The following is a 27,255-nucleotide window of genomic DNA, read 5'->3' as shown; positions in this document are numbered from 1 at the left end:
ATGGCTCCAATGCTCCAATCCTCCAACCTCACAGCGACATGGTGATTTTTCTGAATTTTTGTGAATGCATTTTCGTTTATAATTTCCATGATTAACTTTCTAGCTATATTTTTCATACTTCATTTTTTCATTTTCATTTTCATTTTAATCATTTTCAGAGCTGTAATCATAACGAATGATTTGATATGTTCCCAGTTGCTGATCCTCCCCGTGCGGGGCCTGAAGATATTGGGAGAAACTCGAGGCAAAGTACGATAAGAGGTGTTCCTGCTTTTCCCGTCTCTGAACCGAAACACACTTCTGCCCCAATCGAATTTGTAGATGATGATGAGATTAAAAAAGAGTATCGGCCATCTTGCTTCGACAAACTTATAGATTTTATCCTGTGCAGGTAAAAATTTCAAGTTAACTTTAGGTAGAAAAATGAAATAAAACTTCTTAGTTTAGTTTTCCTATTTTATGGTCACTTACTTTATTTTTTTTCCAGAGGCGATGTAGCAAAACGAACCTACGAAACACAACCCGTCTCTATTTTTGGCTTATTTCGATATGCTAAAGCTTTCGACCATTTTCTTCTCTTCATTGGAGTCATTTGTGCAATCATTTCTGGAGTTTCCCAGCCTGTGTTAACAATTATTGCGTAAGAAATCCTCTCCTGTCTCTAAAAGTTTCAATTTTTCAATTAAGTGGTCGCGTCACTAATGCTATACTTGTGTACGCACCTCAAACAAAACAGTTCCGGAACAAGGCTACGGAGAATGTTTACATTTTTCTCGGCATCGGTATTTTCGTTACAATCACAAACTACATCCAGGTAAATCGGAGTGGGTTATAACTTAACATTCACAAACTATAGGCATGCTGAACCAGTTCGTATCTTTTTTTGCAGTACATGTGCTTCCAACACTGTTGCTCGAGGATTATGGCACAGATGAGGCATCGATATGTGTACTCAGTGCTCAGACAAAATGCAGGATGGTTTGATAAGCATCACTCTGGAACGATTGCCACGAAGCTAAACGAGTATGTGAAAGTATATGACAATAATTATTAAGTTAGTCGGGTTTACAGTAGCATGGAGAGAATCCGCGAAGGAATTGGAGACAAACTTGGTGTCCTTCTCCGTGGAGTCGCAATGCTTGTAGCATCAGTTGTTGTAGCATATATTTATGAATGGAGGCTTGCTTGCATGCTTCTAGGCGTTGCACCCACTTGTATTGGATGTATGTCTTTGATGGCTAGAGTGAGTCTCAAAGAGTAAAAAAAAAATCCTTTTTTTCAATTTTCAGCAAATGACTGCTACTACAGTAAAAGAACTTGGAGGTGTAGAGAAAGCAGGTTCGATCGCTGAGGAATCATTAATGGGTGTTCGAACTGTGCAAGCATTTAATGGACAAGAAGAAATGGTAGAACGATATCGGGTAGAATTAAATAAAGGAAGAAAGTTTGCAATTTGGAAAGGATTTTGGAGTGGTCTATTTGGTGGCATGTTCTTCTTCTGGCTTTTCGCTTTTCAAGGCTGTGGATTCTTATATGGAGCTTATCTTCTTAGCGTGGGAATTATCAAATCACCTGGAGATGTTTTCATCATTGTTATGGCTATGCTATTGGGCTCTTATTTTACGGGACTAATTTCACCACATTTGATGGTTCTTCTCAATGCACGAGTGGCTGCAGGCTCAATCTACGAGACCATCGACCGTGTTCCTAAAATTGATCCTTATTCAAAGAAAGGAAAGTTTTTGGACAAAGTCATCGGCCGTGTTAAGTTTGAAAATGTTCACTTCCGTTATCCGACCAGAAAGGACGCAAAAATCCTAAACGGACTTAATCTAACCATTGAACCAGGAACATCAGTTGCTCTTGTTGGACACTCTGGTTGTGGTAAATCAACATCAGTTGGTCTCCTAACTCGTCTATATGAACCGGAAGCTGGCAACGTAACTATCGACGGAACTGATGTTCGAGAGCTAAACATTGATTATCTGAGAAATGTTATTGGAATTGTGCAGCAAGAACCAATATTGTTCAATGATACAATTCATAACAATTTGTTGTTGGGAAATCCAAATGCCACGAGGGAGAAGATGATTGAAGTCTGCAAAATGGCAAATGCTCATGATTTCATAGAAAAAATGCCGAAAGGCTACGACACAATGATTGGAGACGGAGGAGTGCAACTTTCAGGAGGACAAAAGCAGCGAGTTGCTATTGCAAGAACCTTGGTCCGTGAACCGAAGGTCTTACTTCTCGATGAAGCCACATCTGCTCTTGACGCTCAGAGTGAAAGTATAGTACAATCAGCTTTAAATAACGCATCGAAAGGGAGAACTACTATTATGATTGCACACAGATTGTCTACAATTCGTGAAGCTGATAAGATTGTCTTCTTCGAAAAAGGTGTTATTGTTGAAGCTGGAAATCATGAAGAACTTGTTCGATTAGGAGGAAGATACTACGATTTGGTGAAGGCACAGGCATTTAAACCTGACAATGATGGGACCGTTGATGAGATTGAGGATGAAATTGATTTAGGGTAAGGTATAAAAATGAAAATAAATCCTATTGGCATAACTCTATTTTCAGGCAATCCGCCAGTGGCTTACATTCACGACAGTCCTCTTTCACTTCCTCTATTAGGAGCAAAATGTCAGGAGCAGAAGCTTTCCGACGTGGAACTTTGGGAGCTGATTCATTTGCTGGTGGCAAATCAACAGCTAGAGCAGATGCTGAGAATGCAGCATTTGCGGAAGAAGTCGCAAAAGTAATGGAACAGGATGGACAAATCAGTGCCGGATACATGGATATTTTCAAGAATGCAAAAGGAAATTATACGGTCATGTTTTTGGGATTTGTAACTGGGCTCATTCGTGGACTCGAGCTCACAGCATTCGCTTTATTGCTTGGATGGGTTTTTGAAGGTTTTCAATATTTGAACATTGACAATGGAAAAATGATGCATAGAATGGCAATGGCAGTGATTGCTTATGGATGTTCAGGTTTCGGATGCTTCATTTCACAGTTTTTAAGTGTAAGTTACATACTGATGCCGATTCCACCAATAATCTGATTTTCAGTCTATTTTCTTTGCCATTGTCTCGGAAAACTTGGCCCTTCGCTTCCGTGTTATGTCATTCCGAAACCTTCTATATCAAGATGCATCATTTTTTGACAACCCTGCTCATGCTCCAGGAAAATTGATAACCCGTCTAGCAACAGATGCTCCAAACTGCAAAACTGTCGTCGATTCTCGAATGCTTCAAGTCCTCTACGCACTTTCAGCTATTATTGCAAACATAGTCATCTCTTTTATCTACTGCCATTCTGGGAACTGCACTCATTATTTTACTCGCTTTTACAATGTGCGGATTAGCGTACAAAATTTCTTTACTTAACATGGAACAAATCCAAAACGACGAAGCAGGAAGAATTGCAATCGAAATTATAGAAAATGTGAAAACTATTCAACTTCTCACAAGATGTGAACATTTCTTCGACCACTACGAAAAATGCTCCAAAAGCCAGAAGCGAAGCGAGCTGAAGAAAGGACTGATTGAAGCTATCAATTACACAATAACCCAGTCGTTCATGTACTACATGATGTGCTTCTGTTTTGCCCTTGGAATCAGGTTGATTTACCACGGGAACAAGTCTCCACAGGATGTTTTTCAGTGAGTTCATTTGTTTATTATTAGGCATTGAATTCAAGCTATCAAAATTGCAGAGGAAACATTGCAATGCTTCTAACTGCAATGGGTGTTATGAATGCAGCACAGTATTTCCCAGAGTTTGTGAAAGCAAAAACTGCAGCTGGTTTACTTTTCAACATTATCTATCGAAAACCGAGAACCGGAGATTTGCTGGAAGGTTCACGGCCGGAAGTCAGAGGAAATATTCTTTTTGAAAATGTCAAGTTTTCCTATCCTCAACGACCGCATCAGCCAATTATGAAAGGACTTCAATGGACAGCTCTCCGTGGACAAACTGTTGCTCTCGTAGGCCCATCTGGTTCAGGAAAGAGTACATGCATTGGAATGCTTGAAAGATTCTATGATGTCACTGGGGGAACACTTCGAATCGATGGACAAGACATCAGAGGTCTCTCCTTGTTTCACCTCAGAACTCAGATGGCACTGGTCGGTCAGGAGCCCAGATTGTTTGCCGGCACGATAAAGGAGAACATTTGCTTGGGCTTGGAAAACGTAAGAAACCGAATCTACTTGACAAACAAAACTGTAATACACAACAAATTTCAGGTGCCAATGGAGAAGATCAATCACGCGTTAGAACTAGCAAATGCAAATCGGTTCCTGGCTAATCTTCCGGCAGGTATTGAGACTGACGTCGGAGAGAAGGGATCAAAACTTTCTGGGGGACAGAAACAGAGAATAGCAATTGCGAGAGCGTTGGTTCGAGATCCAAAGATTTTACTGCTAGATGAAGCCACTTCAGCATTAGATTCGGAATCAGAAAGGGTATGTGATATTATTGTTTTTAACATAAAGATGATGTAAAGGACACAACTAGTACAAATATCAAATTAGGAAAATGAGTAAATCGAGTATTCCAGGCTGTACAAGAAGCTTTGGATCGAGCACGAGAAGGGCGTACTTGTATTACAATTGCTCATCGGTTGTCTTCAATTCAAAATTCTGACGTTATTGTATATATTGAAAATGGACGGGTGCAAGAAGCTGGAAATCATAAGCAACTGATGAGCAAGAAGGGAAAATACTATGAGCTGATTCAGAAGCAAGACTTGGGAATATAAAAGTCTAGTTTAAAAATAAGTCGTTTTTTTCTTTTAACAGATATGACAACTTAGATTTTATTACAACTTGCTCATTGAAGAAATAATAAAATGATTTACATATTTTTGTAACTTAACACCGAAAGAAGCAATCAGCATCAAAGATAAAATCACTCAACACAAAATTCTGTGACCTGTACTGCGACTGATCTTTATTTTTAGCGAGAGCGATGCACCCTCACAACTAGATCACTGATTCGGTGGAATTCCCAATCAACAGAGAGCAAGGTGCCAAACCGTTGTTCTTTCTTGTCTTGTAAATCAATATTAAAACACTATTTTCGCAGTTTTTGCGACTTTCAATGTTGACATTTGCACAATGGCAGAGAAAAGATGTAGTAAATGTAGTTGGCGTAGTCCGACTGTACTTGAAGAAAAAAAGCACTTGTTGATACACAAGGGAAAATCATAATCTTTGCGCGAACACTTTCGGAAGAAAAATTTCAGGGTGGTCTGGTTAAACTTGATCGTTTGGAACGGCATTTTGACGACAAAATACAAGCAAAATGATTAGAAAAATGAACGGTTAATCCCTCTTTAATTTAAAAAAAAATGCATAGGACTGAAATAAAAAATTAAATTTTGGTCGTTAATTTCTAGAATGAGATTATATGGTATTAAAAAGCTATGAAAAGCTAGTGAAAAGCTGAGAAGAATTGTATGGTTTTAATACAATTAGAAACCGCGAGCTTGCGCAAAACTGTGAAATGTTGCAAAATATTACAAACCAATTTTTTAAAATACCCGCTGAAAATAAAAATTCTACAAATTCTTAAAGTTGAAAATCACAGAACAATTAAATACCTAAAGAAAAATAGTGAAATATTTCTCCAATATTTTTATTTAGAAAGAATATGCATTTTGTTCTACTTTTTACAATTAAAAAAAAACAAATGCTTCGCTATTATTTGGAGTTAAAATGATATCAACTTTCATGGCCACAGAAAGAACTTCATACTTTTGAGAAATGAATAGAGTCCGCAATTTCCAACACTACACCTTCTGTATACAATAGTCTTAAAACTCTGAACCTACATTACTGGGAGCTGTTTTGAAACTGTGAAAAAACAACGACTCTTAGGTTTTCCGAAAGCCGACATATTCCGCAACTTGTCACCAATTATCACTTCCATAGAGATGACAATTGGTCTAAGATTCGAAACTAGTCTACCTCATTGCCCTTGTCTCTTGTCTGTTAGCCGAATCTTCCATACTCCGATTAGTTTGCGCACAAACCACACCTCACTGCGTCTCCACGTGAACTCGGTACTTCCTCGTGGCGAACAATCCTACAGTAAGCCGCAGAGAAACATGGCCATGCCGTGTGCTCATTTCACAAGTAAAATTTTGGTACATATGCTCAGCACCTTTTTGGCAAATAAACGTCTTGTGCGACTCCTCCCACTACGAATCCTCTACCATCAGAGTGGTACTTAAGGAACGGGTGCCAAATGAGAAAGTACCATTGTTTCGAATCACACAACATTTCTTTTTTCGTTTTCTTTAGTTTAGACCCCATTTTATTTGAAACCTTCTTGTTACTGATTCATGCTTGAATTATATATATTATTACGATTTAGTACTGCATCTTATTAGTAATTCAATTCCAATATTGTTTGTTTTGCTTACTGAACGTTTGAGCACACGGCATAATTTGGCACAGAACCTTAAAATCTTTTATTTAATCTATGTAGATACCCACTTTTTTGCTCATTTTTCCAATCGCTCAATTTTTCATCATCAAACTTCTTTTTCAGAATTTCGATGTACGAATAATTAAACATGGCCCCTAAAGACGACCCCGATAATCGAGGTTTCGACGATCAGCGTCGACCCTCACAGAGGAGTACGGTAAGTCTCATCAAGCCAGCTGATCTTAAAACATATCATTACACTTGTTCCAGGTGCTAGCGATACCAGCACTGGCTGTAAACGACCCAAAGTCTGATCCAAAAATTGCGAGCGACCTACCCGCAAATTACGTAGACGATGATGATGACGCCCCAAAGATGTATACCCCTTCGCTTTTGGAAAAAATATTGAACTACGCGTTGTGTAGAGGTGATATTGCTAATCAACAACTTGAAGCTCAACCAGTGTCTATTCCTGGATTGGTAAGTTGAACTTATTTTTGATATTTGCGTGCCATGCTCTATTACCTAAATTCTTGCAATATTTGTACAAGTATCAAAAAGAAACATTCTCCCCCCGTTTGCCACAAGTGCGCGAAACACAAATACTACTAGGGCACAGTAGTTTTGTGCTTCTTGGTTTGTTTAAGAAAAGGGAGCACAAATAGGTGAGCGCCGTTTGAACACATCATTGAGATCAATGTAGTTTTAGGAATTAAAACATCAAACTTGTTTATTTGCAGTTCCGATATGGAAAGAAGTTTGATTACCTACTCCTGTTCATTGGAACCATTTGTGCAATTATCTCCGGAGTTTCACAACCTATATTGGCTCTTGTCAGTGGTCGCGTCACTAATGCCCTTCTTGTCTATCCACCAACAAGTAAACAATTCCGGAACAAAGCTAACGAAAACGTCTACATCTTCCTTGGAATTGGTATTTTCATCTCGATCACTAACTTCATTCAGTACATGTGCTTCCAACATTGCTGCACAAGAGTGATGGCTCAGATGAGACATCGATTTGTGTACTCTGTACTTAGACAAAATGCAGGATGGTTTGATAAGAACCATTCTGGAACAATCACGACCAAATTGAACGAGTAAGTTGCTTATACTCATAATTGGGCAAGACTAACTTCTCTCAATTTTCAGCAGTATGGAAAGAATTCGTGAAGGTATCGGAGATAAGCTTGGAGTGCTCCTCAGAGGATTTGCTATGCTTATCGCTGCCATCGTCGTTGCTTACATCTACGAGTGGAGACTCGCTTCAATGATGCTTGGAGTTGCTCCAACTTGTTGTATTTGCATGTCACTTCTTGCCAGAGTAAGTTGTCAGAGAGAATTACGCAGTCGTTAACATAAAGTTTTCAGCAAATGACTTCAACTACAATCAAAGAACTTATTGGAGTTGGAAAAGCTGGTTCTATCGCTGAAGAGTCTCTGATGGGAGTAAGAACGGTGCAAGCTTTCAACGGACAAGAGGAAATGGTTGGAAGATACGAAGCTGAACTTGAGAAAGGAAGAAAATTCGCCGTGTGGAAGGGATTCTGGAGTGGATTCTTTGGAGGGCTCTTCTTCTTCTGGCTCTTCTCCTTCTTGGGTTGTGGTATGCTTTACGGAGCTTACCTTCTCAAAGTCGGAATCATCACAACACCTGGAGATGTATTCATTGTAGTCATGTCTATGCTTCTCGGTGCATATTTCCTTGGTCTCATCTCTCCACATATGATGGTGCTTCTAAACGCAAGAGTGTCTGCAGCTTCTATCTATCAAACTATTGATCGTGTTCCAAAGATTGATCCATACTCAAAGGCTGGAAAACGACTTCAAAACGTGGTAGGAAGAGTGAAATTCGAAAATGTTCACTTCCGTTACCCAAGTCGCAAAGACGCAAAGATTCTTAATGGCCTCAATTTAGTTGTTGAACCAGGAACGTCTGTTGCTTTGGTAGGACACTCCGGATGTGGTAAATCTACATCCGTTGGCCTTCTCACTCGTCTCTATGAGCCAGAAGCTGGAAATGTGACCATTGATGGAACTGATGTCCGAGAGCTGAATATTGAGTGGCTCAGAAATACAGTAGGAATAGTTCAACAAGAGCCAATTCTTTTCAACGACACTATTCACAACAATTTGTTGATTGGAAACCCTGGATCTACTCGTGAAACTATGATTGAAGTCTGCAAGATGGCTAATGCTCATGATTTCATTGAGAAAATGCCAAAGGGATACGACACCTTAATTGGAGACGGTGGTGTTCAACTATCAGGAGGACAAAAGCAACGTGTTGCTATTGCTAGAACTCTTATTCGTGATCCAAAGGTCTTACTTCTCGATGAAGCCACATCTGCTCTCGATGCTCAGAGTGAAAGTATTGTACAATCAGCTTTGAATAACGCATCGAAAGGTAGAACAACCATCATGATTGCTCACAGACTATCAACAATTCGTGAAGCTGATAAGATTGTCTTCTTCGAAAAAGGTGTTATTGTTGAAGCTGGAAATCATGAAGAACTTGTGCGCCTCGGAGGAAGATACTTTGATTTAGTGAAGGCCCAACAATTCAAGGCTGATCCAGAAGCTACTGAAGAGTTTGAAGAGGAAGAAATTGATTTAGAGTAAGTTGATTCTAACAAAACTTGCAATTTGCCTATTAATAAATTTCAGTGACACTAGTAGGAGTTCACGCCGTTCTTCGATGACAAGTGCACGATCTGGCTCAGAAGCATTCAGAAGAGGAAACTCTCTCAATGACTCTTTCTCGGGATCAAAAAGATCTGCCCAAGCAGATGCTGAAAATAGCGCGTTTGCCGCTAACGAAGCTGCTATCATGGCTGAAGATGGACAGATCACAGCCGGATATCTGGACATTTTCAAGAACGCAAAAGGAAACTATTTATACATGTTCCTTGGAACTGTTTTTGCTCTAATCAGAGGTCTTGAATTGCCTGCTTTAGCACTGATTTTCGGATGGGTTTTCGAAGGTTTCACATTTGTACCTTATGGAGGAAGAATGATGCACAGAATGGCTATGGCTGTTATTGCATTTGCTTCCGTCGGTGTCGGAGTTTGGTTTTCTCAACTTGCTAGTGTAAGTTATTTCAAAAGAATATTATGCATCTCAAATTTTCAATACTTTTAGTCAGTCTTGTTTGCTGTTGTTTCGGAAAACTTATCAATGAGATTCCGCGTCCAATCATTCCGAAATCTTCTCTACCAAGATGCTTCATACTTCGATAATCCAGCTCATGCCCCAGGAAAGCTGATCACTCGGCTTGCATCTGACGCACCAAATATCAAAGCTGTCGTGGATGCTCGTATGCTTCAAGTCATTTATGCACTTGCTGCTATTATTGCAAACATTGCGATTGCGTTTATCTACTGCTGGCAAATAGGAATACTCGGAACATCTCTCATCCTCCTTCTTGCGTTTGTCATGATCGGGCTTGCTTACAAGATTTCTCTCATGAACGTCGAACAAATCCAAAATGATGATGCAGGAAGAATTGCGATTGAAATCATTGAAAATGTGAAAACTATTCAACTGCTCACAAGGTGTGAGCTTTTCTTTGATCACTACCAAACATCATCCAAGCAACAAAAGAGATCTGAACTGAAGAAGGGAATGATTGAAGCCATCAATTACAGTCTAACTCAATCTTTCATGTACTTCATGATGTGTTTTACATATGCTGTTGGTATCAGAATTATTTATCAAGGAGACAAATCTTCCGATGACACTTTCAAGGGAATCATTGCAATGATGTTGGGTGCCGTTGCAGTCATGAATTCGGCACAATACTTCCCAGAATTTGTAAAGGCTAAAACTGCAGCTGGAATGTTGTTCAACATTATCTACAGAAAACCTAGAACAGGAGACTTAATGGAAGGAGATCGCCCTGAAATTAGAGGAAACATTCTCTTTGAAAATGTCAAATTCTCGTATCCACAACGACCATTGCAACCAATTATGAAAGGACTTCAATGGACAGCACTTCGCGGACAAACTGTTGCTCTTGTCGGGCCATCCGGATCCGGTAAAAGTACGAACATTGGTATGCTCGAACGATTCTACGATGTTACTGGCGGAGCACTTCGAATTGATGGACAAGACATTCGAAAATTGTCACTGTTCCATCTCAGAACACAAATGGCGCTGGTCGGCCAAGAGCCTCGTCTTTTCGCAGGAACCATCCGCGAGAACGTGTGCCTTGGGTTGAAGGATGTGCCACTTGAAAAGATCAATCAAGCCTTAGAACTTGCCAATGCTAACAGATTCCTTGCCAACTTGCCAGCCGGAATTGACACAGATGTAGGAGAAAAAGGAGGACAATTGTCGGGAGGTCAGAAACAGAGAATTGCAATTGCCAGAGCTTTGGTCCGAGACCCCAAAATTCTGCTTCTGGATGAAGCCACGTCAGCTTTGGATTCGGAATCCGAAAGGGTATGTTGAAAATGAAACGCTATCTCTTAATAATTATGATCGTTTTCTTTCAGGCTGTACAAGAGGCATTAGATCGTGCCCGAGAAGGTCGTACGTGTATCACAATTGCCCATCGTTTGTCGTCCATTCAGAACTCTGACCTTATTGTGTACATCGATAAGGGCAAGGTGCAGGAAGCTGGCAACCACACGCAGTTGATGCATCAAAAGGGCAGATACTACAAGCTCATCAAGAAACAAGATCTTGCTGTTTAACTCTGCAAATTGCCTTTCAATTCCGAATTATCCTGTAAATTTTGATCACTTCCACACTCTTACCAGTAATTACTTGTTCCCTTTGAAACTGTTTTTATTGTGACTTTTCATTGCTTTGTTTTCACATTTCTCAAAAAATTTTTCCGTCATTTAGAAAACTGTTCCCACGTTGTTTTGAAGCAGTTTTTCTATTAACCGGGTCTGTTCACATTGCTACTTTTATTTTCAGTAGGTACTCATTAGCTAGTCGCTTTTTCAATTTTCGAATAAAAAAATGTAAGAATTGAAAGTGCACTGTGTTATTTACAACAGAAGAAAATTACAGTTGGCGCAATTAGCTCCCACACACACACACTTATGGGGTTGTTTATTACGGGACCATGAGATCATGAGAATGCCTACTTTTCATGGTCCCGTAATATGTGATGTTGAAATTTACAAAAATGTATTTTAATACATTTTCCCCTAGTCATGTCTGTAGAAAAATGTAAAAAATACATCGATTTTTCTATTTTTCTACATTTTTCGACACATTTTCTGTATTTTTCGACATCGGCTGCCAAGTTGGCAGTGTCAACCCACTTCTCATGCTGAAAGGCGCAAAGAGAAGTGTCCTCGCAGGGTGGTACAAAAAAGTCAACAAATGCGATCTAGAAAATTAGGCAAAATTCGAGATTTCAGCTAAAATCGGTATAATTTTTTCAAAATTTTGACCCGTCATGAAAAATTTTTGAGAAGCTTCATTACGAAAAAAAAAACGCTCATTTGAGCTCATTTTGGGTCTATGTGTTCAAAATCGTCCGAACCGTTAGTCCTTAAACTCACAAACTATCACTTAATTTCATAGTGATTTCTGTATTTTTAAATTGCAAATTTTGAATTGAAGTGTTAAAAGAAAGGTTTTATTAAAATCTCAACAATAATCTCAATTTGGTCATCTACCCGCAGAGGCATAATCTCATTAACAAGGATACAAATAAAACAGATTTTGAAATTAAACTTATATTGCAAGATCTTGTTTTTTAATCAATTCAAAATATTTTCCTTTCAACTGCATCAGTTCTTTGTGAGTACCAGATTCTTGAACTCGGCCATCATCAATATACACAATCAAATCGGAATTTTGAATAGATGAGAGGCGGTGAGCAATTGTAATGCAGGTACGCCCTTCTCGGGCACGATCCAATGCTTCTTGCACAGCCTGAAAAAACAAATCATGTTCATTATCTGTATCCATAACACTACATCTCAAAAGCCTTGTAAAAAACTTACCCTTTCTGATTCTGAATCCAAAGCCGATGTGGCTTCATCGAGAAGCAAAATTTTCGGGTCTCTGACTAAAGCTCTAGCAATCGCAATTCTTTGCTTCTGACCTCCAGATAGTTGGCCACCTCTTTCTCCAACTTCGGTGTCTATGCCATCGGGTAAGTTGCCAAGAAAACGGTTTGCGTTTGCTAGCTCTAGCGCCTGATTTATTTTCTCAAGTGGCACGTCTTTCAGTCCAAGACACACATTTTCTCTTATCGTTCCCACAAATAGTCTGGGTTCTTGTCCAACTAACGCCATTTGAGTTCTAAGATGGTACAAACTGATGTTCTTTATGTCTTGCCCATCCATTCTTAATGCACCACCCGTGACGTCGTAAAATCTTTCGAGCATTCCAATGCATGTGCTTTTGCCTGAGCCCGATGGGCCAACTAGAGCTACAGTTTGTCCACGTAGAGCAGTCCATTGCAGTTGTTTCATAACTGGCTGATGTGGTCTTTGTGGATACGAAAACTTGACGTTTTCGAATAATATATTTCCGCGAATTTCTGGTTTGGTACCGCTCTTGAGATCTCCTGTCTGAGGTTGCCGGTTAATCAAGTTAAACATCTGTCCTGCTGCAGACTTGGCACCAACAAATTGCGGGAAGAATTGAGCAGACATGATAATTCCCTCGCAACACAGCATCATCGCCATGAGACATCTAGGTACAAATAATGTTTAAATTCTTAGAGAAAGTGACTAACCTGAACGTCTTATCAACTGTTTGATCTCCTTGATTGATGATTCTGATTGCTAATGCAAAACAGAAGCAAGACATGTAGTACATAAAATTTTGAGAAATGCAGTAGTTGACAGCTTCGTATACAGACTTTCGGAGTTCAGTCCGTTTTCGCTTTTTTGATTCGTTTTCGTAGCTGTTTAAGAATCTTCTTGTCCGTGTTAATAGTTGGATAGTTTTCACATTTTCAATAATTTCAATGGCAATCTGAAAATAGAAATCAATTAAAAAATATTTTTAGAATAACTATATTTTCTTGGCAAGTACCTTTCCTGCGTCATCGTTCTCCATATGCTCAGCAGCTACGATTGAAATTTTGAATGCCAATCCAGCCATAATGAATCCCAACAAGAAAATTAGAGCGGTTCCAAGAATCGCAACTTGCCAACAATTGATAAATCCAATTGTCACGCAAGCAATGACAGCGGCAGTTGCGTAAACAACTTGCATCATTCTACCGTCTACAACAGCTTTTACACAAGGAGGATCTGCTGCTAATCTTGTGATAAGACTTCCAGGAGCGTGCGCCGGATTGTCAAAATATGCTGCATCCTGATAAAGAAGATTTCGAAAAGCAGCAACCCGGAACCGTACTCCTAAGTTTTCCGAGACAATTGCAAACATAACAGTCTGAAATCCATTTGTAATTTTGAATGTTTATATTTTTCGAGTTAGACTTACACTAAGCGTTTGGAAAAACCAGATACCCAATCCGGCTGCACAATGAGCTATTACAGACATTGCTAATCGATGCATCATTTTTCCGCCGTAGGGAACAAATTCAAATCCTTCAAAAACCCAAGCAAACAGCAATGCAAAGGTAGGAAGATCGAGCCCTCTGATCAAAGCAGCTGATAGGCCAATTAGCATGTAAGTGTAGTTTCCTGAAAATATGTATAGGATTGTAAGTATTTGAGATTTAATAGTTTTAATTCAAGATTTCAAAGATGTTATTTTAATTGAAAATTTTAAAAATTGTTTGATCAGACATATAATGCAAAAATATAATGCAAATTTTCCGTTTTGAAGTGCTTTAATTCGAACTTTAATAATAGTTGTCTCACTACCTTGAGCATTTTTGAAAATATCCAAGAATCCAGCAGTGATTTCTCCGTCTTTTTCCATGGTCTCTTTGACTCGCAAAGCAAATGCTTCATCTTCTGCCGACGGTATATGAGATGCCTTTCGAAATCTATCAAACGAATGGTTGGCAAGAGATCCTCGACGAAACTCTTCGGACCCCGAGCGTCCAGAACTTCTTGAATTTCTAACCGAAACTTTCCTGTTGAACACAGTTGGCTTATCAAATCTGAAATGATTTAGCTTTTGATTTTCAAAGTTCTATTTTTCAACTAACTCATCAAATTGATCTTCTTCTTCTTTTTCCAAAGCAATCTCGTCCGGATCTTGCTTGAAGGCTTGGGCTTTCACGAGGTCAAAATACCTTCCTCCAAGATTCACTAACTCTTCATGATTTCCAGCTTCAACAATGACTCCTTTTTCGAAAAATACAATTTTATCAGCTTCACGAATTGTTGATAGTCGATGAGCTATCATAATAGTTGTTCTTCCTTTGGATGCATTGTTTAGTGCTGACTGAACAACACTCTCACTTTGAGCATCGAGTGCAGACGTTGCTTCATCTAGTAGGAGCACTTTCGGGTCACGAATAAGAGTTCTGGCAATAGCAACACGTTGCTTTTGTCCTCCAGAAAGTTGAACGCCTCCATCACCAATTTGTGTGTCGTATCCTTTTGGCATTTTTTTGATGAAGTCATGCGCATTTGCCATTTTACAAACTCGAATCATTGTCTCACGAGTGGCATCTGGATTTCCAAAAAGCAAGTTGTTGTGAATAGTATCGTTGAAAAGAATAGGCTCCTGCTGCACAATACCCACAACATTCCGAAGCCACTCCAAATTTAAGTCCCTGACGTCAACTCCATCGATTTGTACGCTGCCTTGTTCGGGTTCGTATAGTCTGGTCAAAAGACCAACGGAAGTAGATTTTCCACATCCCGAGTGGCCAACCAAAGCTACAGACGTTCCTGGTTCAACTGTCAAGTTGAGACCATTGAGAACCTTCGCTTCTTTTCTCGTTGGATATCTAAAGTGCACATTTTCAAATGTCACCTTACCAACAACCTTCTCAATTTTCTTTCCATGCCTTGAGTATGGATCAATTTTTGGGACTCGGTCAATAGTTTTATATATAGATGCAGCTGCAACTCTAGCGTTAAGCAAAACCATCAAATGGGGAGATATTAATCCAAGAAAATAGGCTCCGAGTAACATGGCCACCACAATAATGAATACATCACCAGGAGACTTGATGATTCCGACTTTGAGTAGGTAACCTCCATATAGAATTCCACATCCCATGAAAGCCATCAACCAGAAGAAGAAAATGCCTCCGAAAAATCCACTCCAAAATCCTCCCCAAATTGCATGCTTCTTTCCAGAATTCAATTGTTTCTCGTATTTTGCAACCATTTCTTCTTGACCATTAAATGCCTGAATAGTTCGTACACCCATCAAACATTCTTCTGCAATTGCTCCGGCTTCACCAACTTTCTCCAATTCCTCCCCAGTGCTCTTTTCCAAGAACTATAAAACTTTAATTGTTATTTTCAAATTGAGGGTTTGAGATAGTTTGGTGTGAAACAAGGTGATAAAAATGAACATACCCTTGATAAAAGTGTCATGCAGATTGTGGAGACGGGAATCAGACCTAACATCATAAGAGCAAGTCTCCATTCATAAATCAAAGAAATAACGACTGATGCAATAACCATTGAGATCCCTCTAATCAGAACACCAAGTTTATCACCAACACCATCTTGAATCCGTTCCATATTACTTAAACATAAATTGAAATTATTACATACAGTAAAAATTGACTTACTCGTTGAGTCTCGTCGTGATTGTTCCGGATAGGTTTTTATCAAACCACCCTGCATTTTGTCTTAAAATCGAGGAGATATAGCGATTTCTCATTACAGTCATCATACGACTGCAAACTCTTTGAAAACACATATACTGAAATTTGGTCAGGTGAAAAAAGTTAACCCTGTTATAATGAATTTCCTACCTGGCAAAAGTCATTAATTGAAACGAAGATTCCAAGTCCTAAGAAGATGTATACATTTTCCATCGTTTTGGTTTTAAATTCTTTACTCAAAGGATCAATGACTAGCAACACATTTGTCATTCGACCCCTAAAATTCGGAATACAGGAAAACTTCAAAAACTGCAACAACTTACGAGATAATTGCAAGAACTGGTTGAGAGACACCAGAAATGACTGAAGTGATTAGTCCAATCAATAGAAGTATGTAGTCAAACGTCGTGGCAAAGCGGAACTTAAATCAAAAATTTAAAACATTAACATTGTTTTTTTCAACTTGATAAAAATATAAAAATACATTTAAAAAAATTACCAATTGCAGTAGCGAAACTGGTTGGAATTCCAATACTTGTTCAGAAAGGTCACACCTGCAATTATCAATTTTAAAACATTTTTAGGTAAATCAAAAAAAATACCTGCAGAGTAAAAAGTTAACGAATTTTTCAAATACAGATGGATAGTATTCCACTTTCTTATCATTGTCGTCATCGTTGTATGATGAATCGGAGAAGCTCGTAGCAGATATTTTCTCATCGAAATCAATTTTCTGAAAAAAAAGGAATGTAATTTCAGAAAATTGAAACTTTTTTTAAATACTCTCACAAATAATCAATTCAGTTTTATTTTTGTTCCAATTGTATACTATTTTGAAAATACAACACAAAAATCATATTTGATTGTGTTGTATTTTCAAATATCTTTATAAAGAGCAAATAGTTTTCAATTTCCCAACATCTTAGAGGATCATGGAAAAACGTAACTTTAAGAAATGATTCCTACCGTTCTCAAACTAGATAGATTCTTTCCAGAACCATCCGTGTTTTCTTGTGGTGGCATCAGCGGTTCGTTTTATACAATTGTGATAATAGCGCTCGAAATAATAATCAGCAGTAGGAAACAAAAAATGAGCACAAAATGAACTCTCTTCCATTGCCATCCAACTATTTAAGTACACGGAAAAAACATACAGGAAACTATTTATTCACTCTTTCGTGTTTTCCAGCTATACACATAAAATCAAAAAGCGTGTTTTGTGTGGGTCGAGAGCAACAGTTCAAACAGTCACGTGAAGAAACGAGGAGAGAGCAGAGTATTCCGTCTTACATCGTACAAACTACGGTTTGAAAAGGCGGCGCCTAAGTTCTGAGGTAACTTTTCACAACATTCTGAAAACGCATAAACTGTTTTTTTGGTTCTCTTGTGTAACGATCAGTTTAAAACAAAACATAATTTTGGCGTGATGTAAGAGGGTAACTACAGAAATTAATGACACTGAAAAAGTGTCTAGTTATAATTTTTACTAGTGATTGTGCAATTTTTTGTGTCGATGTCCAGCATTTCTGATAATTTGTTGGATAAACAATGTGACACTACAAAAAATCAAGCGACATTTCAGGTGTTCAAAATGTCTTACAATCCCTTAAAAGTTCTCTGAAACAGCCACTTACCCTCATTGTGCATCTCCACATTTAAAAACGGCATCACCATCGCCTATAATTTACATACCTTTTTTTAAATCTCGATACCCGATTTTTCAGGATATAAGCTTCTAAAACTAAACATTTGGCACAAACTCTAGTGAGCGATTGGAAAACAAATATAACACTTCTTCAAATTAATTTTTTTGTTGTTATTTTTATCTCTTTGGGACAACTCTAATTAACAAGTTTTAGAAAGTTTACAAACAAACTTTCAGCACAGTTTTCTACAGAACTGGCAACAATTGCATGTAAATCTATTCAAATGATGTTAGCACAAATACTAGTGTTCGCATCTGTCTAAAAATGTTTTGCAAATCATCAAAAAAACAAACTGCAAACTTTGATTTTACAAGGTTCGGAACAGGAATGAACAAGAATTGTTCAATGCATCTGATCTCATTTTTAAATGGGATATAAACTTCAAGATATAAAATTGCATTGGCTTGACTCTTTTGTAAAAATCATTTGATTAACCCATAGAACTTTTAAAAACATTTTCAGCGTTCATCAAATTTTTGAGTACTAGCACAAAACTATTGGAACGAAATTTTGAAAGAAATGACACAGCTGACTTGAATTCTGAGTTTCAGAAATTTATCCGAATTACAGAGTTACTTTACTTTATTCCCTCTACCTGTTTTTTTCAGATTTATGAATAAGTTTGCTTCCTCACTGTACCGTAACTAGCTGTGAAGAAAACAAAACAGATAAAATATAATGAAACTAACGATTATTGTCTCCATTTACGTTAGTTATCTTGGTATTTTGAAGAACAGCAGCTTCAAAAAGTTGTTTTCCATGCCGAGTGAGTTGTAGCGTAGTGTTACGTTATTATTTATTCATTTTATTTACAGAATAGTATTTTCAGACCTCTCGGATTTCTTTCATAATATATGGTCACAAGTGGAAATTGGAATTATATTGAACATTTATTATTTGTGATTTCGATTAAATATGTGTATAACATCAGAAAGTATATATAAAACTGATTTAAAAAAATAACAAAACCCGCACAAAAAGCAACAACGTCTATCAACGTAATTAATATCACGTGGTAAGATCTTGCTTTTTGATAAGATTGTAGTATTTTCCTCTCAGTGACATAAGGTGAGCATGGTTTCCAGCTTCTTGTACCATGCCATGATCAATGTAAACAATGAGGTCGGAGTTCTGAATAGACGACAAGCGATGGGCAATTGTGATGCAAGTACGACCTTCACGAGCACGATCCAGCGCTTCTTGTACGGCCTGGAAAACAAATTTTCAAATTTTTTTTCATTTTTCAAAACAGTGTTTCTATTATTTAAAATCGGCTTTTTAAATGGTATGCTTTTCAAACCAAGGAAAAGTAGAATTGTTGTCTGTTTTCCGGCTAAACGTTTGCCTTAATTTTTCCCCCTCACCCTTTCAGATTCCGAATCCAATGCGGAAGTGGCTTCATCTAGCAGCAAAATCTTAGGATCTCTGACCAATGCTCTGGCAATTGCGATTCTCTGCTTTTGTCCTCCCGACAATTGTCCTCCTTTCTCTCCAACTTCTGTATCAATGCCTGCTGGCAAGTTTGCAAGGAACCGGGAAGCATTTGCGAGTTCCAAAGCTTGATGGACTTTTTCAACAGAGACCTGGAAAAAAAGCATACTATGAGGAATTATCGATGCTGAAACTTACATCTTTTAGCCCAAAACACACGTTTTCTTTAATAGTTCCTGCAAACAAACGGGGCTCCTGGCCAACTAATGCCATTTGTGTTCGAAGATGGTGAAGGGAGAGTGATTTGATATTCTGTCCATCGATTCTCAGTGCTCCACCGGAAACATCATAAAATCGTTCAAGCATGGCAATACAAGTACTTTTTCCAGTGCCTGATGGGCCAACTAAGGCAACAGTTTGGCCACTGTGGGCCGAAAAATGAAGGTCCGTCATAACAGGTTGCATTGGTCGTTGTGGGTATGAAAATTTGACCGACTCAAAAAGAACATTCCCACGAATTTCAGTATTATTTCCTTCCATCACGTCTCCGGTTTTTGATTTTCGATAGATCAACTTAAATAGCATTCCAGCGGCAGTTTTCGCTTTCACGAACTCTGGGAAGTTATGAGATGAATGCATCACAGCAACGGACCCCATCATCATGCAATTAATAGCTCTGAAAATGGTGATGGTTGTGATTACACTTTTAAAATTTATTATGTGTTTAAACGTTTTCGATATTTACCTAACTATTTTGTATGCATCTTGAAACTAGAAAAAAGTCATTGACGTAACTTATTTGACCACTTTCTCAAATTTTCACTCAAACTATGTGAGTTAACTTGTTGATCTTTTCGTACCTAAATGTGGGTTCTGCTTCAACAATGCCGTGGTACATGAGTGGTGTTCCGACACCATAGCAGACAAACATTGCAAAATACATAAAGGTTTGCGAGATGGCGTTGTTCACAGATTGAATGTAAGATTTTCTCATTTCACTTTTATGTTGCACTAACTGGGCGTCTTTGTAATGGGTCAAAAAGCGTTGAGTGCTTGTCAGGAGTTGAATTGTTTTGACACTTTCAATAATCTCAATTGCAATCTGAAACGTAACATTAGAAAAAACATTCAAATAAAGAAACAGACTTTTCCAGCTTCATCTTTCCTAATTTGCTTCAAGTTTTCGCGAGCAATTTTGTATGCCATGCTGATCATCATGGTTGCAAATAATACGATCATGATTGTTCCTGCAATTGCGATTCGCCAGCAAAATATGTATCCAGTAATCAAATTGATTGTAATTGAGGTGATGGAGTAGATGACTTGGAGCATTCGGGTGTCCACGACTGCTTTTACATTTGGAGCATCGCTTGCCAATCGGGTAATCAATTTTCCAGGGGCATGCGCTGGATTGTCAAAGAAGGATGCATCTTGGTAGAGAAGATTTTTAAACGATTGAACGCGGAACTTCAGCCCAAGGTTTTCAGCCACAATTGTGAAAAGTGTACCCTATAAATTATGTATTCTTATTCTGTCTCTAAATGTGCTTCCTTACACTAATAACTTGCGTGATGAACACAAAAAGTCCAAGTGCCACATAAAGGATAAATATAAGACCAAGAGCTTTGACCATTTCATCCTCAGGCTCCTTAAATGCTGCGAATACAAAACCGAACATGTTTGCTAGTAGCGCAAGCTCTGATCCTCTCAAAATTGCAAAGAATGTACCGACAGACAGATATAAGTAGTTGCCCTGAGCGTTTTTGAAAATATCGAGATATCCAGAATTTATGACACCATCCTCTTCCATAACTCGCTGAACTTCCTCCGCAAAATCTTCGTTTTCAATTTCTTCCTGCGCAGTTTTAAGAGTAAACGTGTTGAATGTGCTAGCATATCCAATTTCCAAATCGGCACTTGCCAGTGATTCGCATGACTTATGAAAGCTGACTTGTCGTGAGGATAGACGATCATGTCTTCCACTGAAATATTAAACTATATAGTTAGTGAGTTAGACAAAAAAAGAATGGGGAGTTTTACTTTGAAATTGAATTATTGTAAAACTGTTACCTTCATAAATCATAAAGCCAACTTACACTGTGCTAGTTTCTTCTTCATGTTCATCACCATTATCTTCAATGTCATCTGATTCTTTGAACTTCTGAGCTTCCACAAGTTTTGCATATCTTCCACCCAATGCAACGAGCTCTTCATGATTTCCACTCTCCACAATTACTCCATTTTCGAAAAATACAATTTTGTCAGCTTCACGAATAGTTGATAATCTGTGGGCAATCATTATAGTGGTTCTGCCCTTTGCGGCATTGTTAAGTGCTGATTGCACAACACTCTCACTTTGAGCATCGAGAGCAGATGTTGCTTCATCTAGAAGTAGTACTTTCGGATCACGGATAAGAGTTCTTGCAATTGCAACACGCTGCTTTTGACCGCCGGAAAGCTGAACACTTCCATCTCCAATCATTGTTTCGTACCCGTTTGGCATTTTTTGGATGAAATCATGAGCGTTAGCCATCTTACAGACTCTGATCATATCTTCTCTTGTTGCGGATGGATTTCCAATTAATAAATTGTTATGAATAGTGTCATTGAAAAGAATTGGTTCTTGTTGTACTATTCCAACTGTTTTCCTTAGCCAGTCAATGTTCAAACTACGAACGTCTTGTCCATCAATCATCACTTTTCCTCCTTCTGGCTCGTACAACCTCGTTAAAAGCCCAACAGACGTAGATTTTCCGCATCCCGAATGTCCGACGAGCGCCACAGAAGTTCCAGGCTTCACAGTTAGATTTAGTCCGTTGAGAACCTTTACCTTCTTTCTAGTTGGATACCGGAAGTGCACTTCCTCAAATACTACTTTTCCCACCACATTCGTCATCTTTTGACCTTCTGTCGAATACACATCGATATCAGGAGTCTGCAGACAAAAAACACATCAATTTGCATAATCCACAAACAACTTACTCTGTCTATAATCTCATAAATCGTCGCAGCGGCAACTCTGGCGTTCAATAAAACCATCAAATGTGGCGATATCAAACCGAGGAAGTAGGCACCAATGAGCATGGAAATAACCACAATGAATACGTCACCAGGAGTTTCAATAATTTTCCAACGAAGAAGTTGACCACCATAGTAGATTCCTCCACCAAAGTAGGAGAACAGGAACAACAAGAAGATACCACCAAACACTCCACCCCAAAGACCCTTTTGAATAGCAAATGATTTTCCTTTTCCAAGTTCCACGGTGTATCTGAAAATGAAACTACTTTTAATAAATTCAATCACTTTCGGAAAGTTACTTCTCAACCATCTCTTCTTGTCCATTGAACGCTTGCACTGTTCTCACTCCCATCAATGACTCTTCAGCAATGCTTCCAGCTTTTCCAACCCCTGCTAATTCTTTTGAAGTGAATGATGACATAGACTGAAAAATATGTAGTGAAGGTGGGAGTGATGGACGGTTTTTTTTCATGCTTTTTGAAAATTCTTAGCATTCGACATCAGCTTCTGGTCTAATTTTGACCCAAAAGTATTTACTTGGATCGAAATGTGACTTAGCTTGGGCAAACGTTAGACCAGACTTTGGCATGACATGGATTAAGGCCCAAGTTTGAACCAATTCATGCAAAAAAAAAATCAAGAGTTGGAACAAACTTGGCTTTAACATAATCTTGCCAATTTATGTCCATGTTTAGCCAACTTCTTCTCCAAGTTAATATTTTGTGCCAAACTTATGGAAAAAGCTAAATGCCGAGTGTGAAAAAGTTAATTTACTGTCTTACCCTGGACATCAATGACATGCAGACACAGCATAATGGTCCAATTCCCATCATCATCAGTGCAAGACGCCATTCGTAGAAGAAGGAAATAACGATACCGGCCACAAACATCACCATTCCACGGATCAACACTCCCAACTTATCTCCGATACCTTCGTTGATACGTTCCATATTGCTGAAATGAAACATTTTCGTATAATTCCTAATGTATATTCATACTCGTGAAGTTTTGTAGTCAGAGTTCCCGAATGATTTTTGTCAAACCATCCAGCATTTTGACGAAGGATGGATTGAATATAATGCTGTTTCATTTTCGATGTGATTCGTATGCAACAATATTGGAAGCACATGTACTGAAAATACGTTGGTAGTGAAGGGACTTAATTGAACCCGATACTAACATACCTGTACGAAATTCACAATAAGCACAATAATTCCAATGCCTCCAAACAACCAGACATTGGTCATTGCACTGTCGTAGAAATCGTCACTTGTTGCGTTATGAATAAGGAGTGAGTTTGTAATGTTACCACTGGAATTAAAGTTAGATTTCAAGTTTCCTAGTTTCGAATTCTTACGCAATGATTCCTAAACCCGGCTGCGCAATTCCCGAAATAAACGAAAGGAAAATTCCAAAACAAAGCAAAGCATAATCGGTTCGCTCGGCATACCGGAACTAAATTTTAAACGATATAATTACTACTGTATTAATTCTGTATTACCAATCCAAGAAGTGTGACAGGTTTGACAGAAAGCTCCCTGCTTGCCAAATCACCTCTGCACAACATGTAATTAATCAGCTTCTCCATTTTCGACGGTTCGTAAACAATTTTTGGCTCTTCGTCAGAGTCAATGGAACCGACATCCTCAGTCGACACATTCACAGTCTGGAATCAAAATATTTTAGATACAAGAAAAAACAACTAAAAATTAAAAAAAACTAGTTTGCGTAATTTGTATAAAAAATATCTTAATACACGTTTTAACTATCATTTTAGTTCTGTCCCTATGTTTTATCTTGACAACTTTCAGTGATTTTCGACTTTATCACAAATATTTCTGCTATGAAAATGTAGAGATGATGAGTGAAAAGATTGAAAAATTTGAATGCCATCAAGTTTAGACCGAACAATTTAATTTGTTTGAGAACATACTGTATCTTTCTTCTTCCCATTCTCCATTGGAATTCCATCAATTGGCTCGATCGCATCTCCATTCTTACGCCACTTCATGTTTAACCTATTTCAGAAGAATATCTGTTGATATGTAAAATCTGAAAATGTTGAAGGCAGTATTATATTATTTCGAATACATTTTGAAAAAAAAACTTTGAAAATTGAGTCTTGGAATCAACAACTACTGAGCAATATACGCCGGTTTCATTTGTCTTTAAAAAGTAGTTACTGCGCACAAAACACATATTCAAATGTGATGAATTTGGGTGCCAAAAACGCGGGAATAATGTATGGAAATCCTTTGTACAGGTTGATCCAAAAAATGGAAGACACGCAAGAATTGTGATTCGTGCTCTCTCCGACCTCCTTCTCCTATTTCTATATTTTGGAATCATGGTGATCACAAAAAAAAATCGGTAGCGAAAAATTGCATAACATTGGCACAGACATTGATATCATGCTAAGTGCATCAACCACAATGATCACAAAAACTGTATTGATAAGAATGAGCTAGCATCACTAGGTCTGCAAGTTATAGCAATTTACTACCTGATAAAAAAGTTCGCAACATTTTATGTTGATAATAAAAGTTGACCATGGTTATTAAAAATCGAATAGTTAGACTCGCTGAACTCTATATGTCTGAATTTGAAGAAAATATTAATAGGAATTTCGAATTATGTTCCTGAAACATTCCTGAAACTGAATGTTTTTAACTCAATGCTAAAATCACTACGATTTTACCCCCACAAATGTAGACATTCATTTTGTCCGACGATTACGTATCAATATTTTTGCAATGATATCATTTCCCTCAAGATGAAATGTATTGCAAACAGTATTGTTACAACTTTATAAGTGAATTTTGGCTAAGTCCAAAAGTGCAATAAGACTCGCAGATGTTTCAGCAATTGATATCGAAATTTCCAAAATGACAACTCGCAGTAAGATTTTTCCAATTTTCTAATTTTTTTCCTCTTTTTGAGTAAAAAAAATATTTTAAAACAATGCCAGAACCCTATTTTTTCATATAAAAAGTAAAAGCTAACTCAGAATACCCTTCAATTGTGTGGTGAAAAATTTGAAAAATTTTGCTTTGCTGCTTCATTCACTGCATTTACTTTTTCAAATTTTAATTCAGATATTTCTCAATTTTTAATGTACTCAAGTGTCCATCTTGAAATTTGTTCCCTTCCGCTCAAACCCGAAAAATTCCAACACACCTACTCTATCGATCTATTTACTGCTTCTTTCCCAAAATATCAATGATATTTTTTACTAATTTAAAATATCCTCCTCTGAATCTCACGCATTGGTCAATTAGACATTTCATACTGTGTTTTCTCCCAAGAGATTTTTAGTGCTAGTTGTTTTTTTTTCTTTTGAGAATCATGATATAGAAATCTCCTGAGATTATACATCTTACTTCTACCATTATCAAATATTCTGTAACATGTCATGAGTGGTCTATGAACACATTGATCAATACTACCGTAGCATTTGAAAAGTGCAATTATATTAATGCGGCAGGTAAAAGAGGTGGCTCGTCTTTAAAGCAATTATCGAACGGTCTACATACATATGACAAATGAGTCACCCTGCGCGTAATGAGCAAAATCGGTCTCCCTGTGTTTTTTATGATCGCGAAGGGAGGTTGCGGGACAGTCCCGCAGCTCGCGAGGGGACCATTGGACAGGGTCGATTGCCATTGCTCTCTGCAATTTAAAATATAACACGTTTTCTCTTTTCTCTTTTTTTTTTAAAGATAAAAGTGTTTTTAAGTAAGTGATGGTGATTCATTCAAAAATTAAATTAATCTATGTTTGTGATTATTATCAATGTTATCTTAGACGTCAATTCTATAGATGTATATGAATTGTAGCAGTAGCAAAAACCATGAAATTTTGCACAACGATTTTTTGTCAAATCAATAATTTTCGTAATTCACTTCGACTGTTACAAGAAACATGCATTTATTCTTGCCAGTTTACTTCACGAAAATCCCTCCCATCATGATAGTTCATTTTTATGTCAGTTAAATGCACACTGTTCTGCTCAAAATGGCACAAACATCCAAATAGTAGTCGTTTACCAGTCTTCTTTCAATACACGTGATCAAGTAGATATATCATGGAAAACAAAATTATATTCGCACGCTTATGATGAATGGAACAATTGCTGAGAAAGCGACATTGCTAACTTACAGCAAATCAATTACTTTAGAAAATGCCGGAACTGAATAATTCATAGAACACCGGCAAGAAATACAAAATTTTGAGTATCTTTCAAACAATTGTGGTAATTTTTATCTATAGATTTAAAACTGTAAGCAAATAATGTTAAAGCTCAAAACATCAAGTCTATTACAAAATGTGTGAAGATACTTTTCGATACCTTCATTTTTCCATTGTGATCCTGATTGAAAGTCGACTAGGGCCAGTGAGAAAATAATTAATAAAAAACCATTTATATGCGTCTAACACTACCAAATTTCACTTTAAAACATTTTCAACAAGTAACGCATGTTGAATGAACACAAATAAAAAATCACAGGAAGGAAACGTTTTTTTTTATCGACGACTTTTAAAAATAGGTAAAAACTGAGTTCTTACTACTTTTTGGCTTGAAATAAAAAATGTCTAAATTTTTTAAATAGTTTTATTATAATATCTGATCATTTTAGCACCATGGGAATGGTTTCCATTTTTTCCGCAAAATTTTATTTGTGGAAGTTGTGGAGCTATTCTGTTTCAGTTACAGTGCAGCTTCATTTATTTGAAATGGTCATGAAAACCAAAATGTTTTATATAATCACAGGAAATGCAAATTCTGTTGTACCTTCCCATCAGTATCACGATTGTTTGATCTATACCGGCAAATTTTCATAAGTTTCTGGTTCACTGCAAGCACATGCAAAAAGTGCATTAAATTGCAATTTTCCGGTAGTTCACGGCTTGTTGCACCAGATGGCAATCACTACTTCGAAAACATTATTACTGGGAACTAGTGTTGAT

The 27,255-nt window shown here is 37.7% G+C and overlaps 4 protein-coding genes, 2 non-coding genes and 1 pseudogene across 8 annotated transcripts in view; 3 read left to right on the top strand and 4 right to left on the bottom strand.

The window, feature by feature from the left end:
- Positions 1 to 27,255, top strand: part of nhr-27 (Nuclear hormone receptor family member nhr-27) — a gene marked incomplete at both ends in the record, with an annotated part of 102,695 nt that overhangs the window by 52,171 nt on the left and 23,269 nt on the right. The window lies entirely within an intron of this gene.
- Positions 186 to 4,771, top strand: pgp-15 (annotated as a pseudogene). Its single transcript has 11 exons — positions 186 to 391; positions 488 to 640; positions 688 to 814; positions 890 to 1,023; positions 1,072 to 1,243; positions 1,290 to 2,536; positions 2,587 to 3,031; positions 3,078 to 3,671; positions 3,725 to 4,202; positions 4,257 to 4,475; positions 4,571 to 4,771. Coding segments are annotated over exons 1-11 (3,976 nt in total).
- On the bottom strand, positions 2,967 to 3,114 carry F22E10.9. The gene has a single exon (NR_072304.1). It is a non-coding gene; the product is annotated as an Unclassified non-coding RNA F22E10.9 (non-coding RNA).
- On the bottom strand, positions 3,172 to 3,403 carry F22E10.8. The gene has a single exon (NR_072303.1). It is a non-coding gene; the product is annotated as an Unclassified non-coding RNA F22E10.8 (non-coding RNA).
- Positions 6,568 to 11,425, top strand: pgp-14 (P-glycoprotein 14). Its single transcript, NM_077727.10, has 8 exons — positions 6,568 to 6,661; positions 6,715 to 6,924; positions 7,185 to 7,543; positions 7,596 to 7,767; positions 7,815 to 9,061; positions 9,111 to 9,534; positions 9,586 to 10,887; positions 10,941 to 11,425. The coding sequence occupies exons 1-8, from the start codon at positions 6,593 to 6,595 to the stop codon at positions 11,139 to 11,141; spliced, it is 3,984 nt and encodes a 1,327-aa protein (NP_510128.1). The 5' UTR covers positions 6,568 to 6,592; the 3' UTR covers positions 11,142 to 11,425.
- pgp-13 (P-GlycoProtein related) lies at positions 12,037 to 17,394 on the bottom strand. The gene is made up of 14 exons (NM_001373542.2): positions 17,096 to 17,394; positions 16,732 to 16,862; positions 16,629 to 16,683; positions 16,453 to 16,550; positions 16,280 to 16,406; positions 16,094 to 16,227; positions 15,876 to 16,047; positions 14,546 to 15,795; positions 14,256 to 14,497; positions 13,870 to 14,072; positions 13,456 to 13,818; positions 13,154 to 13,395; positions 12,414 to 13,110; positions 12,037 to 12,342 (listed from the first exon to the last, which is right to left on the bottom strand). The coding sequence occupies exons 1-14, from the start codon at positions 17,150 to 17,152 to the stop codon at positions 12,142 to 12,144; spliced, it is 3,972 nt and encodes a 1,323-aa protein (NP_001359545.1). The 5' UTR covers positions 17,153 to 17,394; the 3' UTR covers positions 12,037 to 12,141.
- On the bottom strand, positions 18,707 to 24,341 carry pgp-12 (P-GlycoProtein related). Its single transcript, NM_077725.6, has 15 exons — positions 24,221 to 24,341; positions 23,789 to 23,953; positions 23,645 to 23,742; positions 23,472 to 23,598; positions 23,286 to 23,419; positions 23,070 to 23,241; positions 22,587 to 22,711; positions 22,249 to 22,537; positions 21,363 to 22,201; positions 20,822 to 21,248; positions 20,413 to 20,775; positions 20,127 to 20,368; positions 19,465 to 19,942; positions 19,200 to 19,418; positions 18,707 to 19,044 (listed from the first exon to the last, which is right to left on the bottom strand). The coding sequence occupies exons 1-15, from the start codon at positions 24,296 to 24,298 to the stop codon at positions 18,844 to 18,846; spliced, it is 3,957 nt and encodes a 1,318-aa protein (NP_510126.1). The 5' UTR covers positions 24,299 to 24,341; the 3' UTR covers positions 18,707 to 18,843.

Source organism: Caenorhabditis elegans, chromosome X, assembly GCF_000002985.6.
Source record: "Caenorhabditis elegans chromosome X".
NCBI classification, from domain to species: Eukaryota; Metazoa; Nematoda; class Chromadorea; order Rhabditida; family Rhabditidae; genus Caenorhabditis; species Caenorhabditis elegans.
Note: the sequence above shows the minus strand (reverse complement) of the source record. Positions and strands in the feature narration are given on the sequence as shown.